Here is a 21897-nt window from a genome sequence, read left to right as displayed (position 1 = left end):
CCTAAATTTTCAAAACGGAGTAAGCCACTAGATTCTACGACCCAAAATTAAGTTTAGGTTTCTCGGCGTTTTTCTGTGTCTTTTTGACATACTTACAGTGTTATCAATACTAGTTTTTTAAACGATAAAAATGGATTGGTGTCATGAAATCCAAAGTAATCGGTTTTATGTCCGATTTAAAATTTAATGCTTTATTGAATAAAAAATATAACATTGGTTTTCATGAGACTAATGTATTTTTTGCAGTTTTCAAGTTCTACAAAGAAAATAATTTTTTTCAAAATTGTAAAATAGGCTAAAAAATTAAAAAAAAAAATAAAAAAAATTAAATTTGATTTTTTTAAATAAAGTTTGAAAAGAAAATTAAAAATGTACAAAAGTGAAAAAAAGCGAAAAACTTCAAAATATGCACTAAAAGAGTAAAATATGCTCTAAAAACTCGAAAATATGCCTTAAATATGCTACAAAAGTCAAATCATGCAAAATTATGCTCTTATGGGTAAAATATGCAAAATTATGCTCTAACAAATCGATGCCAAAATTCTTAAATTGGTCTGAAACGTGTCTTATCCATGAGTCCATACGACGCACCACAAAAAACATGCATTTGCATATTTTGGTTTCCCTGTTGATTAGTAATCAAAGCTCTCATTTATATTATATCTACATATAGCATATCATAAAGTCGACCTTAATCAACCATACTTTTTTAATTGTTTTTTATTGTATTTATTCGCAACCTACCACAATATCTTTTGAGTTGTTTCATTTTTAAACAAAATCTCTTATACCACGTTTTATTATGGCTTTTGTCAGTTTGACATACGAGAGTATCCATTTAACATTTTATTTAATTTTTGTAGGAAATTGTTTGCAGATTTACTCAACTTTTTTTACTTTACTTTTAAACCTCTAAATTCAATTTACTTTATATATTTTTTGTTTTCTTCATCTATTTTTTTTTGGGTTTTTACCAATATTATCTGTCTGTCCATTTGTGTTAACCACTTCATGCAATGATTTTGTTATTTTTTGTTTAATTTTGTATAAAACCATTGTAACCGGCAATTGAAGCCACAGTTCATAGTTACACCTCAATAAAGTAGTTTTAGTTTTTTAGCCCCCTCTGCCAGAAGGATACAAATTTTAATTAAGCGTTTATAAGCAGCATTATTAAGTAAGTGGTGATTTTTTTTGCTAAAAAAGGATAAACTAATTAAATGTTTTTAATAAAAAAAAAAATAAAATAAAAACAACTCAATATGTAAAAGTGATTCAAAGCAAATAATTCAAAGTGAAATAAAAAAATGTGTTATTGGACTGTAATATGATAATTATTTAAAAGTAACTGCGAAATATTATGACAAATTTAATCAAAATCAATTGAAATTAATACAATTTTATATATGAAATAGAAAGTCTAAAAAAGTAAAAATATAAATGAAAAAATTCCATAGAAATATGTTATTTTGGGTTTAATCTATTATTTCTTTGCACTGCACAATCGACAAACTGCGTTATCATGAATGATACAAAACAATTTTTTAAGTTTTTAATTTTAATTTAAAATTGTGTTTAATTTTCAAATATAACATTTTTCATAAATACGAGTTCAATATTGTGAAAATGTGAACTATAAAATTTTAAATTTTTATAAAACTGTATGCGGATTCTGAGTTCTTTTAAAATTCTAAGGAGATTTATTCAAGAACGTCCGCCTTTCTGTGAGTCTGTTGAAATCACGATTGTGACCAAATGGATGGAGCTGGAGGAAATATATATGGGGAATTTTATGTCAAGTGACCCAACTCAAAAAATCGAGTTTGATGAAATTTATTACCCAAATGTTCACATGGATGTCACAGTAGTTCGTGCAAAATATTAGCTCTAATAGTTTCTCAGATATACGATTTTTTTTATTCAATCCGTATGGGAGGTGTCAAGACCTCGTTATGAAAGTCCGCCCATTTTTCTCCTAAATATTCTCATGGATGCTAAAGTTCTTTGTGCAAAATTTTAGGATTCTATTTACAATAGTTTCCCAGATAAACGAATTTTAGTATTTGATTTATATGGGAGGTGCCACGCCACCTATTTCTAAATATTCTAAACATTCATGTTGATACTAAAGTGTCTCGAAAAAATGAGGACTCTAGCTGTTATATTTTCTCAGATATACTAATTAAAGATTTTCTCTATATGGGAGGTGCCACGCCCACTATAGCTAGGCTGCCCATTTTATACTCATGTATTCAGAGGGAATTTCATGTCAAGTGACCCAATTCAAAAAATCGATTTTGATGAAATTTGCACCAAGACAGCTCTATCGGTCAAGAACTGCCGGACTTAGAGGGGTCCAAAGTTGGACATTTTGGTCATATAGGGTTTTATTAAAATGAGTGCAACTTTTCACATATTGATCCTTATATAACAAAAAAACGATTTATACAATAATATAAAACACTCACCATATTCTGTAGAGTTTGGTCGAAAATTGACCAACAATCCCTTAAAAGGCCCCTTCAGAAAATCACTCTGATGATATATATGTATATATTGATAACAAAAGATATAGTTGTTGATGGAAATATAAGGATACCCACATTTTTCGCATAAAAAGGCCTTTCAGAAAATCACTATTATGATCATATTAATACGCATATTGATAACAAAAGATATAGAAGCCGATAGGATACTTCTATGTATGTATGGGGCTATCTTCCGAATTTCTCCTTAATTTTTAATTTATGTATAACGAACTGACGGGTATTCCACTCTTGTTTGTTTTTCTATAGAACCTTATTAATTGTTTCTAATTATAATAATATAATAAACTTCCAAAATTAAACCATATATTTTTGCAAATTTTTTGACACATTTAATTTACAAGTTTAAAAAAATTAATTTAAATTATATTATATTTTTGCAACTTTATTGACACATTTAATTAGCAAGTTTAAAATATTAATTTAAATTATAGGGTTTTTAATTTAAATAAAAATTCCAATGAAAAATAGTGTATAAATCAACAACGCATAAATAAAATAACATTTTAATAATATATGTATATTTTGGTGAATAATTATAAAGAAAAGGGTCAATGTCAAAGTTGTATGTTGCAACATATAAATGATACGTAGAAAAAGGTGTAAAATGAAATGTGTAAACAAGAAAGAAATATTTGTATGTGTACACTACAACTTTAAAGGTACGTTCATACCTTGCAAATATTTGACGAAAAAGACGTAACCACTATTTTTGATCTTTCATTAAATTTTTAATTGCAAAAAAATGTCGAATCAAATAATTTTGTGCATATATATAAATATATATTTAAAGGAAATCATAATGTCTAATTTTCAGGGTTCGCGTCATTTTCGTCAAATATTTAATAGGTGTGAACGTACCTTAAGTGATGACATGTTTGGTTTGGTATATAAGACACAAATAGTCCTCGATTTGTAAATGTTTACATGTCCGTTCGCCCTAGCTTCTATATAACGACTTAAATATGTTAACGTCGCCCTAGCCTCAAGTAACTAGTTACGTGACTAGTTCTTCATTTAAACGTTTTAACTTTGTTTCTAGTTACTTAATACTTCAATACACGTTTAAAAACTGGCTTTAATTTATCAATAATTTAATGCACAGCATGTCAGTATGTAATTTAGTATATGTTTGGTTTTTATTAAAAAAGAAAATAAATTGCATAATATTTGTTTCCTTTACTTTGAATATTACCCCGCTGTTGTTTTCTTTTCCAGTGAATATTGTCATTAGTTTTAAAATTATATTGACAGGAAGAATGTACATATGTGGTATTCTTCAATGTACGGAGAAAACAAATATCACTGAGAAAAAAAAAATAGGAACAAATATTGTTGTAATGAACTCAACACAAACAAAAAATATATATGATACTACCCTGATTCCACTGACATTGCAGATAGCACTTGTAGATTCTTGGAAAATAAGAAAATATTACAATATCACACTCTGATATTTTTGATAAAGATTTGCATTAACTATACTTATATAAAATTATATAAGACAATAATAGGATTCGATCCGGATTGATGGGTAAAAGTTTTTACATGTTCTATCGTTAACTTTTCGAACGAATAAATAATTCCCCATTTTATATCTAAATTAAATTATTTTTCATAAATTTATTTTTCTCTTTATCTTTTCCTGTTAAAATTTTCTTATGAAAAGTATGATCCGTAGTACATTTGCCATAAATGTCTTAATGTAAAATTTAGATACAATTCTGCATTTTAAGGAAATTGCCTAAAACCTTAAAACAATTATGCCCTTCTTTTGCAGTTAACAAATTTCAGAGAAATGCTCCTCACGACCCATAGAATTATCCATAGAATTATCTGATTATCGATTACGAACAAACATTACCCTTTAATTTATACAGAAGATAAATAAATAAAAAATCGTATGAAAACCCGAAAAACCTATCCCACACTAACTTCAAAAAAAAATCGATTGTGCCTCATTGTGCACTGATGCTATAATTTTAGTGGTAAATTGTTGGCACAGTGGCTTGTTGTGTTAAAATTAACAGGAAGAATGTTAAACAATATAATTTATGAATTCAGGGAACACAAACAAAATGAATATAGAAAACAAGGCCAAATATCAAGAAGATGGCCTAAATTAATTTTCTAAATAAAGAATATAAAAACAAAAAGAAATAATCTATTATTTTTAGTTCATTTCTGAGTTTAAGTTTTAAAGCCGGGACCGGGTCAAAAGTTTCCTAAGTAGAGTGTGTGTCATCCGACTTTTCAGCTGAACTATACATACATTAAAAATTAAGTGGAAATACGGAGAAGGTGATGTATATTACTTTTCTAAATGAAGATTAATGTAAAAATGTGTTTAATCTGTTAATTATAACTTTCAATATATTTGTGTTTGTATTTAAACATTAAACATTCAATCCCACTGTACGATGATAGCTGCAAGCCACTGATATAATAAGGGAAGAGAAATTTTAATATGACAAGTGACATTAATATCCAACTGTGTTAAATATTATCTAATTTACCATAAAACCAATAACATGAAAACATATGATATACATATGTAGATGAGTTGAGGTCACTTTTAACTAAAACACTTGAAGCTATTTAAGTTTAAACTAATTTTAAAATGAATCTAAATTGTATACTATTGGTATCGGTGTCAACATTTCGTTTCTAGCACATAATTTTCATTTGAAAAACCACTAAATGGTACCAACTACGTTCACACCTATTAAATATTTGACCTATAACATTTTCCTAAAATATATATTTATACAAACATAATATGTCTTTAAAGTTGTCAATTTACTTCATTTTCTATTAACATCAAAAAAAAAAACAACATTTACAAAAAATATGTAGTTGTAACGTTCTTTCGTCAAATATTTGATAGGTGTGAACGTACCTTTTTATACCCACCATCAAAAAAGATGGGGGGTATATTGATTTTGTCATTCCGTTTGTAACACATCGAAATATTGGTCATAGACCCATAAAAGTATATATATTCCGGGTCCTTATTAAATTCTAAGACGATATAGCCATGTCCGTCCGTCTGTCCGTCCGTCCGTCCGTCCGTCTGTCCGTCTGTCTGTTGAAATCACGATAGGGACCACACGAGAGGAGCTAGACAGTTGAAATTTTGCATAAATATTCTCTATTATTAAGGTTTGTTTGGTATTGAAAATGGGCAATATCGGTCCACTTTTTCGGATAGCCCCCATACAAGTGGACCTGCAAAAAACAGCTTTAACGGGCATAACTGCTTTAGAAGTACAAGTATAGCGATGAAATTCGACATAAATAAGTTTCATATGAGCCAAAATCTTTCTACCAAATTTTTTGAGGATCGGCCCATAAATGACCCTACCCCCCATATAAGGTCCCCTTCTGAAAATTACTTTAACACTCATTACTGGTCCAAAAATGCAAGTATAGCGATGAAATTCGGTATAAGTATGTTTCTTACGAACTAAAATCTCTCTACCAATTTTTTTTAGGATCGGCCCATAAATGTCCCTACCCCCCATATAAGGTCCCCTCCTCAAAATGACTTTAACACTCATTACCGGCCCCAAACTGCAAGTATAGCGAAAAAATTCGACATAAATAAGTTTCATGTAAGCCAAAATCTTTCTACCAAATTTTTTGGGGATCGGTCCATAAATCCCCCAACCCCCCATATAAGGTCCCCTTTAGAAAATTACTTTAACACTCATTACTGGCTAAAAAATACGAATATAGCAATAACATTTTACACAGTTAAGTTCCTCGCGAGCCAAAATCTTTTTAATAACTTTTATGTGAATAGGTCCATAATTGGCCCTACTCCCCCTATTGGGTCCACTTCAGGAAATAGCTTAAACGCTTACTACTGTCTTAAAAATACGAGTAGAGCGATGAAATGCTACACACGTAAGTTTCTTACGAGCCAAAACCTCTGTACCAATTTTTTTGGATCGGCCCATAAATGACCCTTCCCCCATATAAGGTCCCCCTCTGCAAATATCTACAATGCTCATTACTGGCTTAAAAATATGAATGTGACGAAAATTAACGCACATAAGTTTAATCTCTCCACCAAATTTAGGGAGGATCGGTATATAATTTACCCTACCGCCCATATAAGGTCCCTTTCAGAAAATTACTTAAACGATCATTACTGGCTTAAAAATATGAGTTATGAAATTCGCTCCGAATTTCATGCGGAATGTGTCGGTAATACACAAAAGGTTCCCTTCAGGAAAGACTTTTGGTTAATAAACTACGAGTGTTCCTTATTTGAAATACGAGTATAGCCCTGAATGTACAAAATTTTATGAGTATCGGTTCATAATTGACGCTCACGGTTTAGAATTGAAATAAAATATATTTTTTTTTTAAATTAATATTTTGTTAGTTCAAAAGAGCTCGGGCCATAAATGACTTAAGCCATATTCCAAATATCACGCTGGTGTTTATAGGGGAGCATTCCTTTTACGGCATACGGTTTGATGGTGGGTATATGAGATTCGGCACAGCCGAATATAACACTCTTACTTGTTACACCTACAAACATACAAATCAATATGAACATTTACGATAAAGTACCAGCTAAATTATATTGTGAATATAAGTAACAGAAAGTGTAGCATATTGTTAGGCAGCTTTAGTTATTGTTTGCATTATAAGTTTAACCGTTTTATCATGACTGTTGCACAACTGTGTATATGTGAGAAAGAAGAGAGAGATTGTGGTGAATTGTTGTGGTGAAAATAGTTGCGTAAACAATAGTTTTTGTTGTTTCCATTACTTAGTGAAAGTATAACATAATGTTAGGAGTTATACTGATAAATAAACAATGAACTATGTAAATATGTATACAAAGAACTTAAATAATACATTTGTATATTGTTTACATGCTGTAAAGACTTGCAAGATTAAAAGGTAAAAATAGATTTTAATAACGGAATATTTTATTTAACAGTTTAAGTAGTATTAAATATAGAAACAAAACAGGAAAGTAGATTTTAAAATAATCCAAGAAATCTGAGTTAAAATTTTAGAGAAATTATAAAAATATGCCTTGAAGTAGACAAGCATTTTGAAAGAGAAGATTTAAAGCTTAATCTATTGTAAATTGATGTACACCCTGTAGTACAGGGAGGGCAATTTTTTTACTTTTTGTAGTACTTTTTGTCAATGAAAAATACTGTAGTTTCCCGATAATATAACAAGTACTTTTTTACATCGTAATATTTTGCCATACGCTGTTCAATCATTTGGTCCATGAAGTGGCCAATAGAGTAGTCCATACTCCAGTCCATAGATTATACAGGCCAACAATATTTGAAAAAGTCGAAATCCAGAGACCAAAGTATACTTTCCTAATGACTTGAGCAGCGCTTAATCCTAGTCTGGACTTTCAGATGACATAAAAAACATTACAAATAAAGGTGTCTTCGGGCAGCTATAGCCTCGGGAGTTTTGTAAATTTTATGAAACAATATCTGGAAAACCTGTTGTGATGAATAAATTTTTTGCCCAGTCCTTTAGTAAAGTATTCTTTGGACTCTAGGTTAAAAATTTGCTGGCCTGTGTTATCGTGGCAGTTCACTGTGCGCCAACAGTAAAGAAGAGTCGAAGGGTCTTCTTTTTGATAGGACCACTCTACTTGTCGGATGTAGCTTTGTATAGCATTAGAGCTAGCCTTTAAACGTGAGAAAACTCAGGACGACATTGACAAGCCCATAGACTAGTTCAAAGACTAAAAAGTACTATTTTATTTGAAAGTTTGCAACCATTTAAAGATGCCTGGTACAGGCATATATTATCTTCCTATAAACGTTTAGAGTTTATTACATGTTCCAAAAAAATAGCAAAACAAAAATAAAACAATTCCCATCAACATTTAAATTTAAGGAAATATTATTTGATAAATAAAACTTTATTTCTTTTAAACGATGTTATTATTTTCAAATGTATCAAATTCGTTTTTTTTTACATTGTTTTGCATTTATTTTAAATGATCATTTAACGGATATATGTACATATTTTCGATTTCTTGTTAATTTGCTTTAAATTTTAAGTATATCCGTCATTTGCTATTAATGTCCTCGTACAACATAGAACATATTGTTAAGGGAAACCTTTAAATGATTTGAAATAAAATAATGCGCATTTAACAACCAATATAACAGATATTTTGTTGTCATGACTGGCACAAGTTCTATTTATTGAAGAGTTTTTCTTTTCTTGTTGTTTAATAAGAGTTTAATGGTGAAAACGATTACATACATACGCACATAATTTGTTGGTAAAATTTTGAAACAATAAGGGTATTATATTTTAGATAACGGACTGAGTAAACAGAATTTTACAAATAGCCACAGTGTAAAGAATTACTAATGAAGTTAAATTTTAAGCTCACTGAAAATTAAACATGCATTACCTAGTAATGAGTATTGTAAACGAACGAAAGCAACGTATGCATACAAATATAACCTCTTGATTAAGACTTCCATCACTTCAATAGGGTGCTGATTTTGCACATTGCTTTTTAATATTTCCTTAATATCCTTATTCGCAACACTGTTCCTATAACAACATCCCATAATAATGGTCCATTAAAAAAAACTCCATGTTAGCAAAATTTGTTAATATTGACAACAAAACATACATGACCCCCATACAGTTGTATTACTAGGATTATAAAATTTAATGGAAATTTATATCAGTTTTAGGATATAAAATTTAATGACTTCCGACTTAAAACAAAATTAATAATAATGAAAAACAAAAAGAATACTAAAATAAAAGAAAGTCAAAAACACATTATCGAAATTTAAATACAAAATAGAAAAACAAATATCTTATAACATTACTAAGTAAAGAATTATATAAAATTAAAAAAAAAAAACTCTTTAAAAATAGAAATAATTGACAACCCTCGATAACATTGCCACAATCGGTTTTTTAACATCAATTTCTCCATGTTTCCATTGGAAAAACGTTTTTTATTATTTTTTATTTCAACAAATTTGAATGGGTTACAAAAGTATTAAAAGTTTTTTATAAATATTTATTATTTATGGCTGCTTATAAAATATCATCTGACAGTTAGACAGTAAATGTCTGGACAAAACATACTTACATATTTATATAGAAAACAATTCGTATTCCAACTAATTAAACACCATTTTCATTTATTTCTTTTAAAACTAAAACAGATTTCACCTTGTGTTCTAAAAGTTAAGGTTATAGTAAAGTAAACTTCTTAAACTTGTCACAGATTTTATGACAGTATTTTAGTAATTTGTGCAAATTGGTAATTTGGTGGTAGTGCCTCAATAACTTTTATACTTTGTTTATAAAGATAATTGGAAATAGTAATAGAAAGCGTTTAAATGTTATTAGTAAAGTTTCCTAAAAGCATGGTTAAATAAGCATTAAATTGAAAACTTTATTAATTAGAAATACATTTCGGTAATCAATTTTTGATAAAGTTTCGAAGAACACATGTTTTCGATTAAATGACATAGATATTTATATTTGGTGTAACAGAAATCAGTTGGGAATTTAGTTAATAAACAAAGAGGTTTATGCGAAATTAAAAAAATTTATCAAAATTTTCCTCAAAGTAATTTTTCTAAATTGAAAATTTATCGAACATAAAAAGAAATTTTTCTATAAAATGAGATTTTATCAAACATTTTCTATTAAGATAATTTTTTCTATAATTCTTAATTAAATTTAAAATTTATCGAAATTTTCGCCAAAAAAGAAATTTTCTATTTAAAAATTGTATTTATAGAAAACTTTCTGCATAAAATGAAATTCTATAAAAAGGAATTTTATCGAAAATTTTCTATGAAAAAAAGATTTATCGAAAATTTTTTATAAAAAAAATTATAGAAAATTTTGTATAAAAAGAAGATTTATAGAAATTTCCTATAAAATTGAAAAATTTATCGAAAATATTCCATAAAAAAGAAATTAATGTAAAATTTTCTATAGAAAAGACATTTTATAGGAAATTTTTTATTAAAAAAATTTTTAATGAAAATTTTCTATTAAAAAAATTTTTATGGAAAATTTTCTATCAAAAGAAAATTTTATGGAAAATTTTCTATTAAAAAGAAATTTTTATAAAAAAAAAAAAATTATGGAAAAATTTTTATTAAAAAGAAATTTTAAGGAAAATTTTCTATTAAAAAGAAATTTTATGAAAAATTTTCTATTAAAAAGAAATTTTATGGAAAATTTTCTATTAAAAAGAAATTTTGTGGAAAATTTTCTATTAAAAAGAAATTTTATCGAAAATTGTCTATAAAAAGGAAAATTAATAGAAATTTTTCAATAAAATTAAAATTTATTGTAAATTTTCTATAAAAAAAGAAAATTTATTGGACATTTTTTTATATAAAGAAAATTTATAAACATTTTCTATAAAAAATAAATTTATCGAAAATTTTCTATAAAAGAAAATTTTATCGGAAATTTTCTAAAAAATAATTTATAACGGAAATTTTCTATAGAAGGAAAATTTATCGAAAAACACTATATAAAAAGAATTTTATCAAATATTTTTTATAAAAAGGAAAACTATGGAAACATTTTTATTAAACTAAAATTTATTCAAATTATTCAATAAAAATAGAAAATTTATCGAAATTTTCTATAAAATATTTTTTTATATAAAAAAAAATTACCAACATTTTCTATGAAAAGGAAATTTTATCGGAAATTTTCTATCAAAAAGAAATTTTATCGGAAATTTTATATTAAAATGAAATTTTATAGAAAATTTTCTATCAAAAATAATTTTGATCGAAAATTTTCTATAAAAAACAAGTTTTATCGAAAATTTTATTGAATAATTTTCTATAAAAGGAAAATTTATTGAAAAATTTTCTATAAAAAGAATTTTATCGAAAATTTTTTATAAAAAGGAAAATTAGTGGAAAATTTTTTATAAAATTAAAATTTATTCAAAATATTCTATAAAAAAAGAAAATTTATCCAATATTTTTTATATAAAAAAAATAATTACCAACATTTTCTATGAAAAAGAAATTTATAGAAAATTTTTTAAAATTATCCAAACATTTTTGTATAGAAAAAATTTTATCGAAAATATTTTATAAAATAGAAAATTGTCTATAGAAAGAATTTTATCGAAAATTTTTTATAAAAGAGAAAATTGTCTATAAAAAAAGTTAATGGAAAATATTCTATAAAATTAAAATTTATTGAAAATTTTCTATAAAAAAAGGAAAATTTATAGAAAATTTTCTATAAAATGAAAATGATCGAAAATCATCTTTAAGCATTTAACACTTTAAATAATTTACCAACAATTTTTCTTGAGTGTTATCATTATTTTTTTAATATTTAACTTGATCGTTAGCAGCTTGGCATTGGTAACTGCACCTTTTTTCATCATCATTTTATAAATAAATAAATTGAGACACTGTTTAAACAACTTTAAAAACTCTTTCAAGATACAAACCAAAAATCTTTAAGATGAAAAAAAAAAAACGAAAAAACGTAATCGTAATACAAATACAAAAAATAAAGAAAGAAACAACGATAAAAAAAATTCAAGCAAAAATGAAAGTAAAAGTTTGTTTTCATTTTATTATGCGGCTTATAGTAAGTTTGCCTCTGAAGTCATGCGTCTTTTCTTGTCTTGACGGTTTTATTTGTGGGTTTGTTTCATTTCGTTTATTTCTTTTTTATTTTTTGTTATTATTGTTGGCCTTTTGTTTGGCCTGAAGCTTAAACAGACAGCATCCACTCCATTCAGTTAACAAAACGTACGTAATCAAACTCAAGTACTATTTCGAAAAGTTGTTTACAAAAAAAAAAAAAAAAAACAAAATACTAAACTTATCGATTGAATAATAAGGGCTCTAAGAAATGAGTAAAAGGAATAAATGACTGAAGTGTAGGCATGGAATAAATAAAATGTTGTAATGATGCTAAAAGAAATGCTATTTATATAGTTTTGGTTCAAAACTGTTGGAAAAGTTCAAAGCCTTCTCCAACTATTGAGGTTTCGTTTGTAATGAAAAGCGGATTCCAGCCAAAATACAATATCTATAGAAATCTCCTCTTAAAGTTCTTTAAAATTTTAGTGTCATAATTTGCTCCCATGTATGTTTGAAGTTTTGGCTTGTTTGTCTATATTTAAATTATTAAATTTGTTCATTGACAATTTTTTTTATAAATAGGAATTTTATGTCCATTTATTTATGAATTTTAAATTTAATAAATAATTTATAGATTTTTGCCTTTGTTATAAAGGTTGTATATAAAGGTTGTATAGTAATTTTTTTGTGTACACATGCTAAATAAAATTTGTTATCCTTTTTAAAAATTCATTTACATAATTTCTTCATTTTTCAATGTAAGAATATTTCAAAAGTTTTCGAAAAGATTTTATGAAATGTTTATTAAATATGGCAGGAACGATTAAGGCAAAATATTGCATAATTGAATAAATACAAGATAAGATTTATTTAATATAAATATTTAATTAAAAAAATTTACTTAAAGTGTTAAACAATATAAAATTTACAGAAATTTATGTTTGAAGGAATTTTATGAGAAAAAAAAGAACGTAATTTCTTTTTGTTTAAGTTTGATAGAGTTTTTTTGCTATACATAATTATAAAAGTTTAATTTATATACAAAATGTTGAGAAAAAATCGTATTTATTATAGAATTCCATAAATCGACTTAAGAATAATCTATTGTAATTAAAAATCGGAAAAAGTTGTAGAAAATTCAGTCCATTCTGAAATTCATGCGTCTGAAGGCTGGATATCAAGAACTCATTGATATGTTGCTGTGGCGTGTCAACTCCCCAAAAAGTTTTATTATATCCATAGAAGTTTATTACACATCAAAAAGTCAGGTGGCGTGTCATAATGTCCATGGACGTTGTTACACACTAAATTGAGTCATAGTGTCCATGGACGTTATGACATTTTCAAAAGTGCCACAATGTCCATGAGCAAAATGACATAAAGCCCATGAATTTCAAAGAGTCCATTTATCATAAAAGGCTTAATTTAACGGTGGCGTGTCATGGACATTATGATATTTTAAAAAAGTGACATAATGTCCATGGACATTATGTCGCATAGAGTATAAAACCTCTCGGCCCTTGATAAGAGTGTCCCTTTCCTAAATTCTAAACAAATTTTCCAATACATTTCTGTTTTTAAAGTGTCATAACGTCCATGGACACTAAGACACTTTTTGGTGTGTAATAATGTCCATGGACATTATGTCACCGGTTTCGTTAAATTGGTGGCGTAATTTACCGAAGCCGTTATTTGAAATACCCCAGAGTCAAAAACTCCTGCGCCCGGCCGAAGGACGTCTATCCAAAACACTATTTTAAAAAAATCCAAAACGCAACATACACCAAATTTAGGACAATTCATTTCGGAACAAGAGAGTCCCTTTCACACTGTGACATGACACTTTTTAGAGTGTCATAACGTCCGTGGACATTATGACACTGCAAATTCTGACACGCCAACAAAAAGTCACAATGACATTATGACACTTTTTAGTGTGTAATAAGTGACACATAAAAAAAGTGACACAATTTTTCTATGCAGAGTGACATAAAGTCCATAGATTATAAATATTTCTCTTATTTTTATAAAAAGCTTAATTTCGCTGATAATTTACGAATAAGTCTTTGGCCACTTTCTGAAATCGTAATGAAGTATTTCAAAATATTTCCAGAATAACAGAGTCAAAGTGTCCATAGGTATTATGACACTTTTAAAAATGAACACTATGACACTTTTTGGTATGTTTAAATATCTAAGGATATAATGAGATGACACCAATGCTGTACAATATAGTATTTGGGCAAGACTTTGAGAAACAACCTATAACCAACTTAGGTTTTTACTGATCTCTTTAGTCCTCTTTAAACATATTTTACTGTTGGTAAAATGTTAAAAAGATATCAGAAAAATAAAATTTCATAACAGTTTAACTGAAAATACAGTTTCGTGTTAAAACTCAAAACATAACATTATGTTTGTATAATGAGTAGATTTCTTATAAATTTAGTGCATAATCTCTAAGAAGATGTACAACAGTATTAAATCTTCTATAACTGGACTCAACATGGTTCTGGTTACATGCACATAATCCAAACAGACCAAAGCAAAGCACTAAACTTAAGTAAATAGAAAATTTCATGAACTATTTATAAACAGCTTAAAATACTCAAGTAATAACCATTTAAGCAATTTTGTTTTACAAATGAAGCAGAAGAAGCACCAACACTAGTTATAAGAAACAGTAAAAGCAAAATACTGTTGCTGATATAGAAATGTCTCCATCATTCACTCCCTTTACTCTTATTGCAACACATCTCAGTAAACACAGCAACAAATTGCAGAAAATCTGGTAGATGGTGAAATAATCTTTTACATTTTAGTCTGCTACCAACATTGCTAAAGTGAAATTCTCTCACATCTCATACACTAAACACTGTTTCAATATCATTTGTATTGAATGGAAATAATTTCGAATTTATGCCAAGAAAACATTTCAAAACATTCAATTAATTATTAACGATCATTTAAAGTATTAAAAGTGTTTTCAATATTAAACGTTTTGCGAGTGCATGTATGTAAGTGTTTTGTTTTGGAAAATTACAAAATTGTTTGGAAAAAATAATAATAATAACAATTATTTTGAAATAGAAATTTACTGTTAAAACAAATGTTTTGAAATATCATATGATCAATTGCTTGGGAAGCTGTACGGCCAGTGACATTGTAAGCTTAACGATCACTATTTAAAAAGTCCAATTGATTTGACTTCGGTTTTTTTGTTATTTTTATTCGTGTTCGTTTAAACAAATATAAGAAATAAAATAAAGAAAAAATATAGTTGGAGTTGTTTGGCTTATTTATGATCGATCTTGTTTATATGGCAGAGAGTGAAAGAAAGTGTGTCAGGTGTGTCATTAAATACAACTACAAAATAATAATAAAAAAATCTCTATACTCATTGAATTGTATGTATGTAAGTTTTTTTCATTGTAAAAGCTTGTTGTCAACGATTTTTTTTTTATAATTTTCTTAGTGTACAATTTATTTTGTTTGTTCAAAACAAAAATTTCAAGAAAATATGAGAGAAAATGTTCAAAGTTTTAGTCGACTAAATGGGAAGGTACTTTGTTTTTTTTTATATATGTTAAAGTATGTTACATTTATTTGAATTCTCGGAATATTCGCGATAAAGTTTAATAATCGGAAACCTCTAAATTAAATTGAAATTCTAATTAAAATCTTCAGAATTCTAGGAATATTCGCGATAAAGTTAATAATCACCAAAGAACTTTGAAATTCTGGGTAGAATCTTTATTGGTGTTTTAGTCGACTAAATGGGAAGGTACTTTGTTTTATATGCTAAAGTATGTTAATTTTTTTTGAATTCTCGGAATATTCGTGATAAAGTTTAATAATCGGAAACCTGTAAAGTAAATTTCTAATTAGAATCTTCAGAATTCTAGGAATATTCGCGATGAAGTTAATAATCACCAGCCTATGACAGTTTTTGATATGTTATACATTTCAAAGACAAAATGACATTGAATTGTCGTTACAATACAACTAACTAAACACACCGTTTCAAAACCCTACTTCAAGTGTTGCTTAATAGCAGACACCAACAACATTCACAATATTTTTTTAAATATTCGTATCGTTTATAACTTGAAAATGTTTACATCTGTTGCTTCGTTCATTTTATCTCGAATTTCTATAATTTTTAGGCAAAAAGTAAAAACTTTTATTTTTTAATTTATTTTATTTTGATCAAAGTGAAAACCAGACGTATCCAAAGCAATAAAGATTTGTTTTAATTTTAAACATACATCCAGCCAGTCAGTGAACCAGCCAGACCAAACCAAACAACCGACGAACATATAGCAATCGTCTACAACTACACACCCTGTCAGCCAGCCAAACTTCCAGCTAATAAACCAAAACACCGGTTTTCGTTTTTTATTTTCTTTTCTTCATCTACCTTGAAGCCAAAGTCACTGAATGTTATTAAACTTTTATTAGAAATCAATTAAATTTATGCATACATTATCAAAATTGTAAAAAAATAAAAATCAAAAACGTATGTATGCCTGCCTGCCTGCATGTTTTCAAAGAAAAGAAAAAGTTTGTCGGGAAAGTTTTTAAAAATTTCAAAAATTTAAATCGTTAAAATGAAAAAAAACAACTTTTAAACATTTAAATAAAACCGCTTTTAAACACTTAGAAAGACAGACACCAAAAATAGAGAAAGATTTTAGAGATTAAAAGTCATAAATTAAAAATTACTACTTAACTTAGTTAGGCGTACAAAAATCCAACAACAAAATGTGTGAATTATTAATAATAAATTTATTTACATGTTATTTACAAATTATTAATGACTTTTCTTCTTTCTTTCTTTTCACTTTCTTTTAGAGATGGAATTGAGAATTAATTCACTGGGATTTATACTACTTGCAACGACATTGATCTATAGTGCCGGCAATTTAATAACAACAACCTCAGCTGAAGGTTTACGTCTACCGGATCAACAGTCAAATTCAATACCTCAACAGCAACAGATATTACCGCAACAGCAACAACATGTACAGCAAATATTTTCAAATCAACAACAACAACAATATGTTCAGCAACCCCAGCAGCAGCAACAACAACAGCCAGGAGCTGGTGAGGAACGTGGCCGTTCTTCAATACTCAGCATATTTGGTTTAGGTGGTGGTGAAAGTGATCCCTATTTGGCTCGTTCCAATTCAAATTGTTTAAGCGGAGATTTATCTGAATGTTTCAAGACACAAGCTTTGAATAGTTTCGATGAAATCTTCTATCGTGAACAATATGCGTAAGTTTTAAAGGACTTTTTAGAAATACGCAATTTGTATTAATAAATTTATTAAATTTGTTCAATAGATTATCTGATTTTGCTCGTGTTGTTCGCATGCCTGAGACACAACAGCGTTCTTTGTTGCAAGAACCTTTTGAATATTCAGAAGAACCACGTAATGAGGATAGTGACTGGGATCAATTGGTGAAATATGCTTTAAGAAGAGCTGAAAGGTAAGTGAAGAAAGTTCCAGAATGATTCGCGATATTTTTAAACCCAACGATAGACCGAACAACATTCTTTAGAGTTTTCATATTTGCCGAAAATTTCAGATTTAAACAGTTCAGAGTCCTGATTTCTTTTTTTAATTCGGGAGTTATCTAATTACAAAAGCAACTGAAAGTTTTAAATCTTTGATCTTAATAGTCACTTCATTATAGTTAAATTGTTAATTTCCGAATTTCTCTCCTAAGTGCTAGTTCGATATCGAATGTCATCCAAACAACTGAAATAGTTTCAAAACTACATATTAAGTTTTCTTTTCCGACTTCTTTGATTCAGTAAAACGATCGTTTGCACACTAAAGATCTTCGTTAAAGCGGTTTTTACTTTGGAAAAACATTGATGATTTATACGAAAACAATTTTCTGAACTGTTGATGAAATTAGCACTGAAAACTATGTTTCAAGATCATAAAGTAAAGAGAGAAAGATCCAAACTGATCAGAACACGAATGCGTATAAAAATAGAGCACTTCAGAAATTTATGAAACAGATTTCCTGTGTCAGAACTTCTGAAAAGAAAACAAAAAATTCTGAAATGAATATTTACATATTTTGCATAGAGAATTTCCATTCTAATTGCTAGAATTCTTCAAAAAGTGATTATGTCAACATTCAAACAAGATCACTTTCTGTAGATAGTGAGAGCACAACAAAAATGCTTTAAACTAGTGACTAATCGAATTTGAAGAGAATATTTTTGCTTCTTAGTACTTAGTTAATTAGTTTGTATTAATATATATTTTTTTAATTTTTTGCAGATTCATTAAATCCACAGCTTTGGAAATTGATGTACCAGAAGAATTCACTGAAGCGGGACGCTATGATGCACGCTTTATTGGAAATGATATCGACAGTGAATTGGACATCATTGAGGATAAACATGCTCCCATCATAAGTAAGAAGTTAAAATGTTATATATTCTAAAAATACATTCTGACTAAATTCCCTTCTAAATATTCATTTCAGAACGTAAAAAGTTGAAGAAAATGATCATTCCTTTGTTGTTGGTGTTGAAAATTTTCAAATTGAAATTGTTGTTATTCTTGCCCTTCATCTTGGGTATTGCTGGTCTCAAGAAGATTCTCGGTTTGGCTGCCATCATCTTACCCGGTCTCTTTGCCTACTTCAAATTGTGTCGTCCCCAAGGTGGACCTGGTGGTTATAATGCTGGCGGTGGTTTATTCTCCGGTTTGTTTGGCAGTAAAACAACATTCCCTGAATACTCACCACAAGGTGTCGGTTCAGCTACGTACTATCATCATCATGAACATTATGATGGTGGTGCTGGCAATGCTCAATACTATAGACCTGATCCACATTTCTCTAAACCCTATGGTGATTACTATAGCAAGAATTATGCTACTACTGGCAATTCGGTTAGTTTTGGTGAAACATCTGCCCATGATGCTGCTTATTCTGGTTATTATGGCAGAAATACTGGCAAAGATATTGAAAGTACTCAGAAGAGTTAGAATGATATATAGAAGAGAGAAAATTTCTTTTAGCGGAAATTTTACTCTTGTAAAATGGCCATTCTTTCAGATTTATTATTTGTATATTTAATTTAATTGTTATAATTTTTTGTTAATGCATTATTGATTTTTTTGTACTATATTTATTTCATGTTCACAAAAAAAATATTTATTTATATATTTTTATAAAACTTTAAATAAATTTTAAGAAAATTATAAAAATGTCTTTGATGGAAATAGGATATGGATATTTTTAAATCTTGGATGTACGTCTGACTGTCCGTATGTTTATTAAAATCGATTTCTGAATGCCCCACATATCTCTCGGATTTAAAATTTCGACTTGACATACTTTCGAAAACGGCTCATTACTATTATAATAGCTTTTGTATTTTTATTTGAAATTATGATTTTCATTAGTGTATGTACTCGATTATACCAACAAATTACTCCAAGTAATTCTATGATAGACTGCTTTAAATTAAATAAATTAATTTTTCTAAGTTTTCTGACATGTGTAATAATATTAAGACTAGGCCAGCCCACCAAAAAAAAAAAAAAATATTTTCAATATGTCTGAAACTACAAACAATATTTTTATACCCATTAGACTATCAAATTATGAGTGTTGGAGTAAGACATTGCTCATCCGAAGTCCAGAAACAATACGAAAAAACCCAGAAAGATATACATATATCTAATATTCTTTACAAAGATTTTGTTCATTCTTTATGAAGCAAGAAGGACAGGTGTTATAAAAACATAAAAAAAAACTAAAATAAATTTAAAAAGTTTTTCATGAAAATAAAAAATAAATACTTCAACTTTAGAAACAAGTACAAATACATATATATGTATGCATGTGGGTTTTTGGTAAACAATTTTGATGATCAAGAAACATTAAAAATTTATTTTTATAACACACAAAACGTTGTGTATGTGAGAAAGCAAAGGACTAGAATATTTTAAATTAAACAAGTTAGAGTGCTATATTCGGTTATGCCGAATCTTAAATACCCTTCACCAGCACGCTACATTTTATTAAAACCCATATAACTATCTAGTTTTTAGATATATACACAAAACATATTCAAGTTGAATTTTTTACCGATAACTATTATTGTCAATGAAATTGAGCATTTAATTTATTTTCGAAAATGATCCTTATATGGGAGTTGTGACCAATTATGGACCGATCTGGGAAAATTTTCGCATAAATATTTATCTATATATACAAGACGTATTCACGTCGAATTTTACCCCGATAGCTTTATTAGTTAATAAAATATATACGTTTAAGTGATTTTCGGAAGTTGATCTTATATGAGAGCTATGACCAATTACGGGCCTATCCGGAAAGAAAATCGTGCAGTGGAGTGATTGATACATATACAAAACATATTCGTGCCGAATTTTATCTCGATATCTTTATTTATCCATGAAATATGCTCGTTTAAGTCATTTTCGAAAGTAGACCTTATATGGGAGCTATGACCAATTACGGACTTATCCGGAAAAAAATCGTAGAGTGATTAATACATATTAAAAACATATTCGGGCCATATTTATCCCAATAGCTTTATTAGTTAATAAAATATTAGCGTTTAAGCTCCCACATAAGGTCGAAAGTGGACCTTATATGGGAGCTATGACCAATTATGGACCGATTTGGAAAAAAAAATTGGTAGATTGATTTATACTTACATACACAAAACATATTCATGTCGAATTTTATCTCAATAGCTTTATTTATCAGTGAAATATGCGCGTTTGAGTGATTTTCGGAAGTGGGCCTTCCGACCAATGACCAATTGTGGACCTATACAAATCTACGTTTGTAGTATGATTTCAGTTTATATTTTATTCATATGTGCAAAATTTTAAGTTGATATCGATATATTTGACGAAGTTATTAACGATAAATCCTTTTCCGGAAATATGTACCTCTGTATGGAGGCTATGGGAAATTGATCGATTGTTTTGACAACGTTTGACAAAATTCATCGAATTATCTTTTGTAGTTTCTGAGAAAACGACTTAAAAATTACGAAAAAAAACTTTTTTTTTCGAGGTAGTCTGAAATTTTTACTCATAACTATTAATGTTGTGAACCGATTTTGCTGATTTTCAATACCAAACTGTTTAGGATAACAATGAATATTTTTGGTGAATTTGGTTTATTTCTTTTGCTTAGTTATAACGTGAGCGTGTTTTAGGCAGACAGACAGACGGACATAGCTAAATCGACTCATAATTTGATATGGACCCGGAATATATATATACTTTGTTGGGTCTCAGATGAATATTTCTTGGTGTTACACACGGAATGACACCACTGATGGTGGTGGAGGATATAAAAACGGTAACGACGCCTCCAAACTAAAACATTCTAAGTTGAAAAAGTGAGTTTTTAGTTTTAAGCCCTAAAAATTAATTTTTTTTTAAAAAAGTATTATCATACTATTTAATAAAAAATAAACATAAAATAATTACATCAACAACGGAACGATGTGGTAGTTTGCATATTAATTATACCCTTCATTCCATTTGTAATTTTTTACAATTTAATTTTCCGAACCTATAAAGTATATATATTCTGGATCCTTATAGCTAGCGGAGTCGACTAAACCATGTCCGTCTGTCTGTTGAAATCAATTTTCTGAAGACCTCAAAATTCTCTGGGATCCAAATCTTTAATAATACTATCAG

At 28.0% G+C, this 21897-nt stretch overlaps 1 protein-coding gene across 1 annotated transcript; it reads left to right on the top strand.

The window, feature by feature from the left end:
* The first annotated feature begins 1082 nt into the window (after nt 1–1082).
* Nucleotides 1083–19275, top strand: LOC119603309. The gene is made up of 5 exons (XM_037955311.1): nt 1083–1177; nt 17027–17450; nt 17519–17665; nt 18475–18611; nt 18683–19275. Exons 2-5 carry the CDS (start codon nt 17029–17031, stop codon nt 19186–19188), a joined length of 1212 nt encoding a protein of 403 aa, XP_037811239.1. The 5' UTR covers nt 1083–1177; nt 17027–17028; the 3' UTR covers nt 19189–19275.
* Nucleotides 19276–21897: the final 2622 nt, after the last annotated feature.

Source organism: Lucilia sericata, unplaced genomic scaffold (genome assembly GCF_015586225.1).
Source record: "Lucilia sericata isolate MDLA Ls3-8-SP2 unplaced genomic scaffold, ASM1558622v1 Contig000292F_arrow, whole genome shotgun sequence".
Classification (NCBI taxonomy): domain Eukaryota; kingdom Metazoa; phylum Arthropoda; class Insecta; order Diptera; family Calliphoridae; genus Lucilia; species Lucilia sericata.
This window is presented reverse-complemented; position numbering and strand designations above follow the sequence as displayed.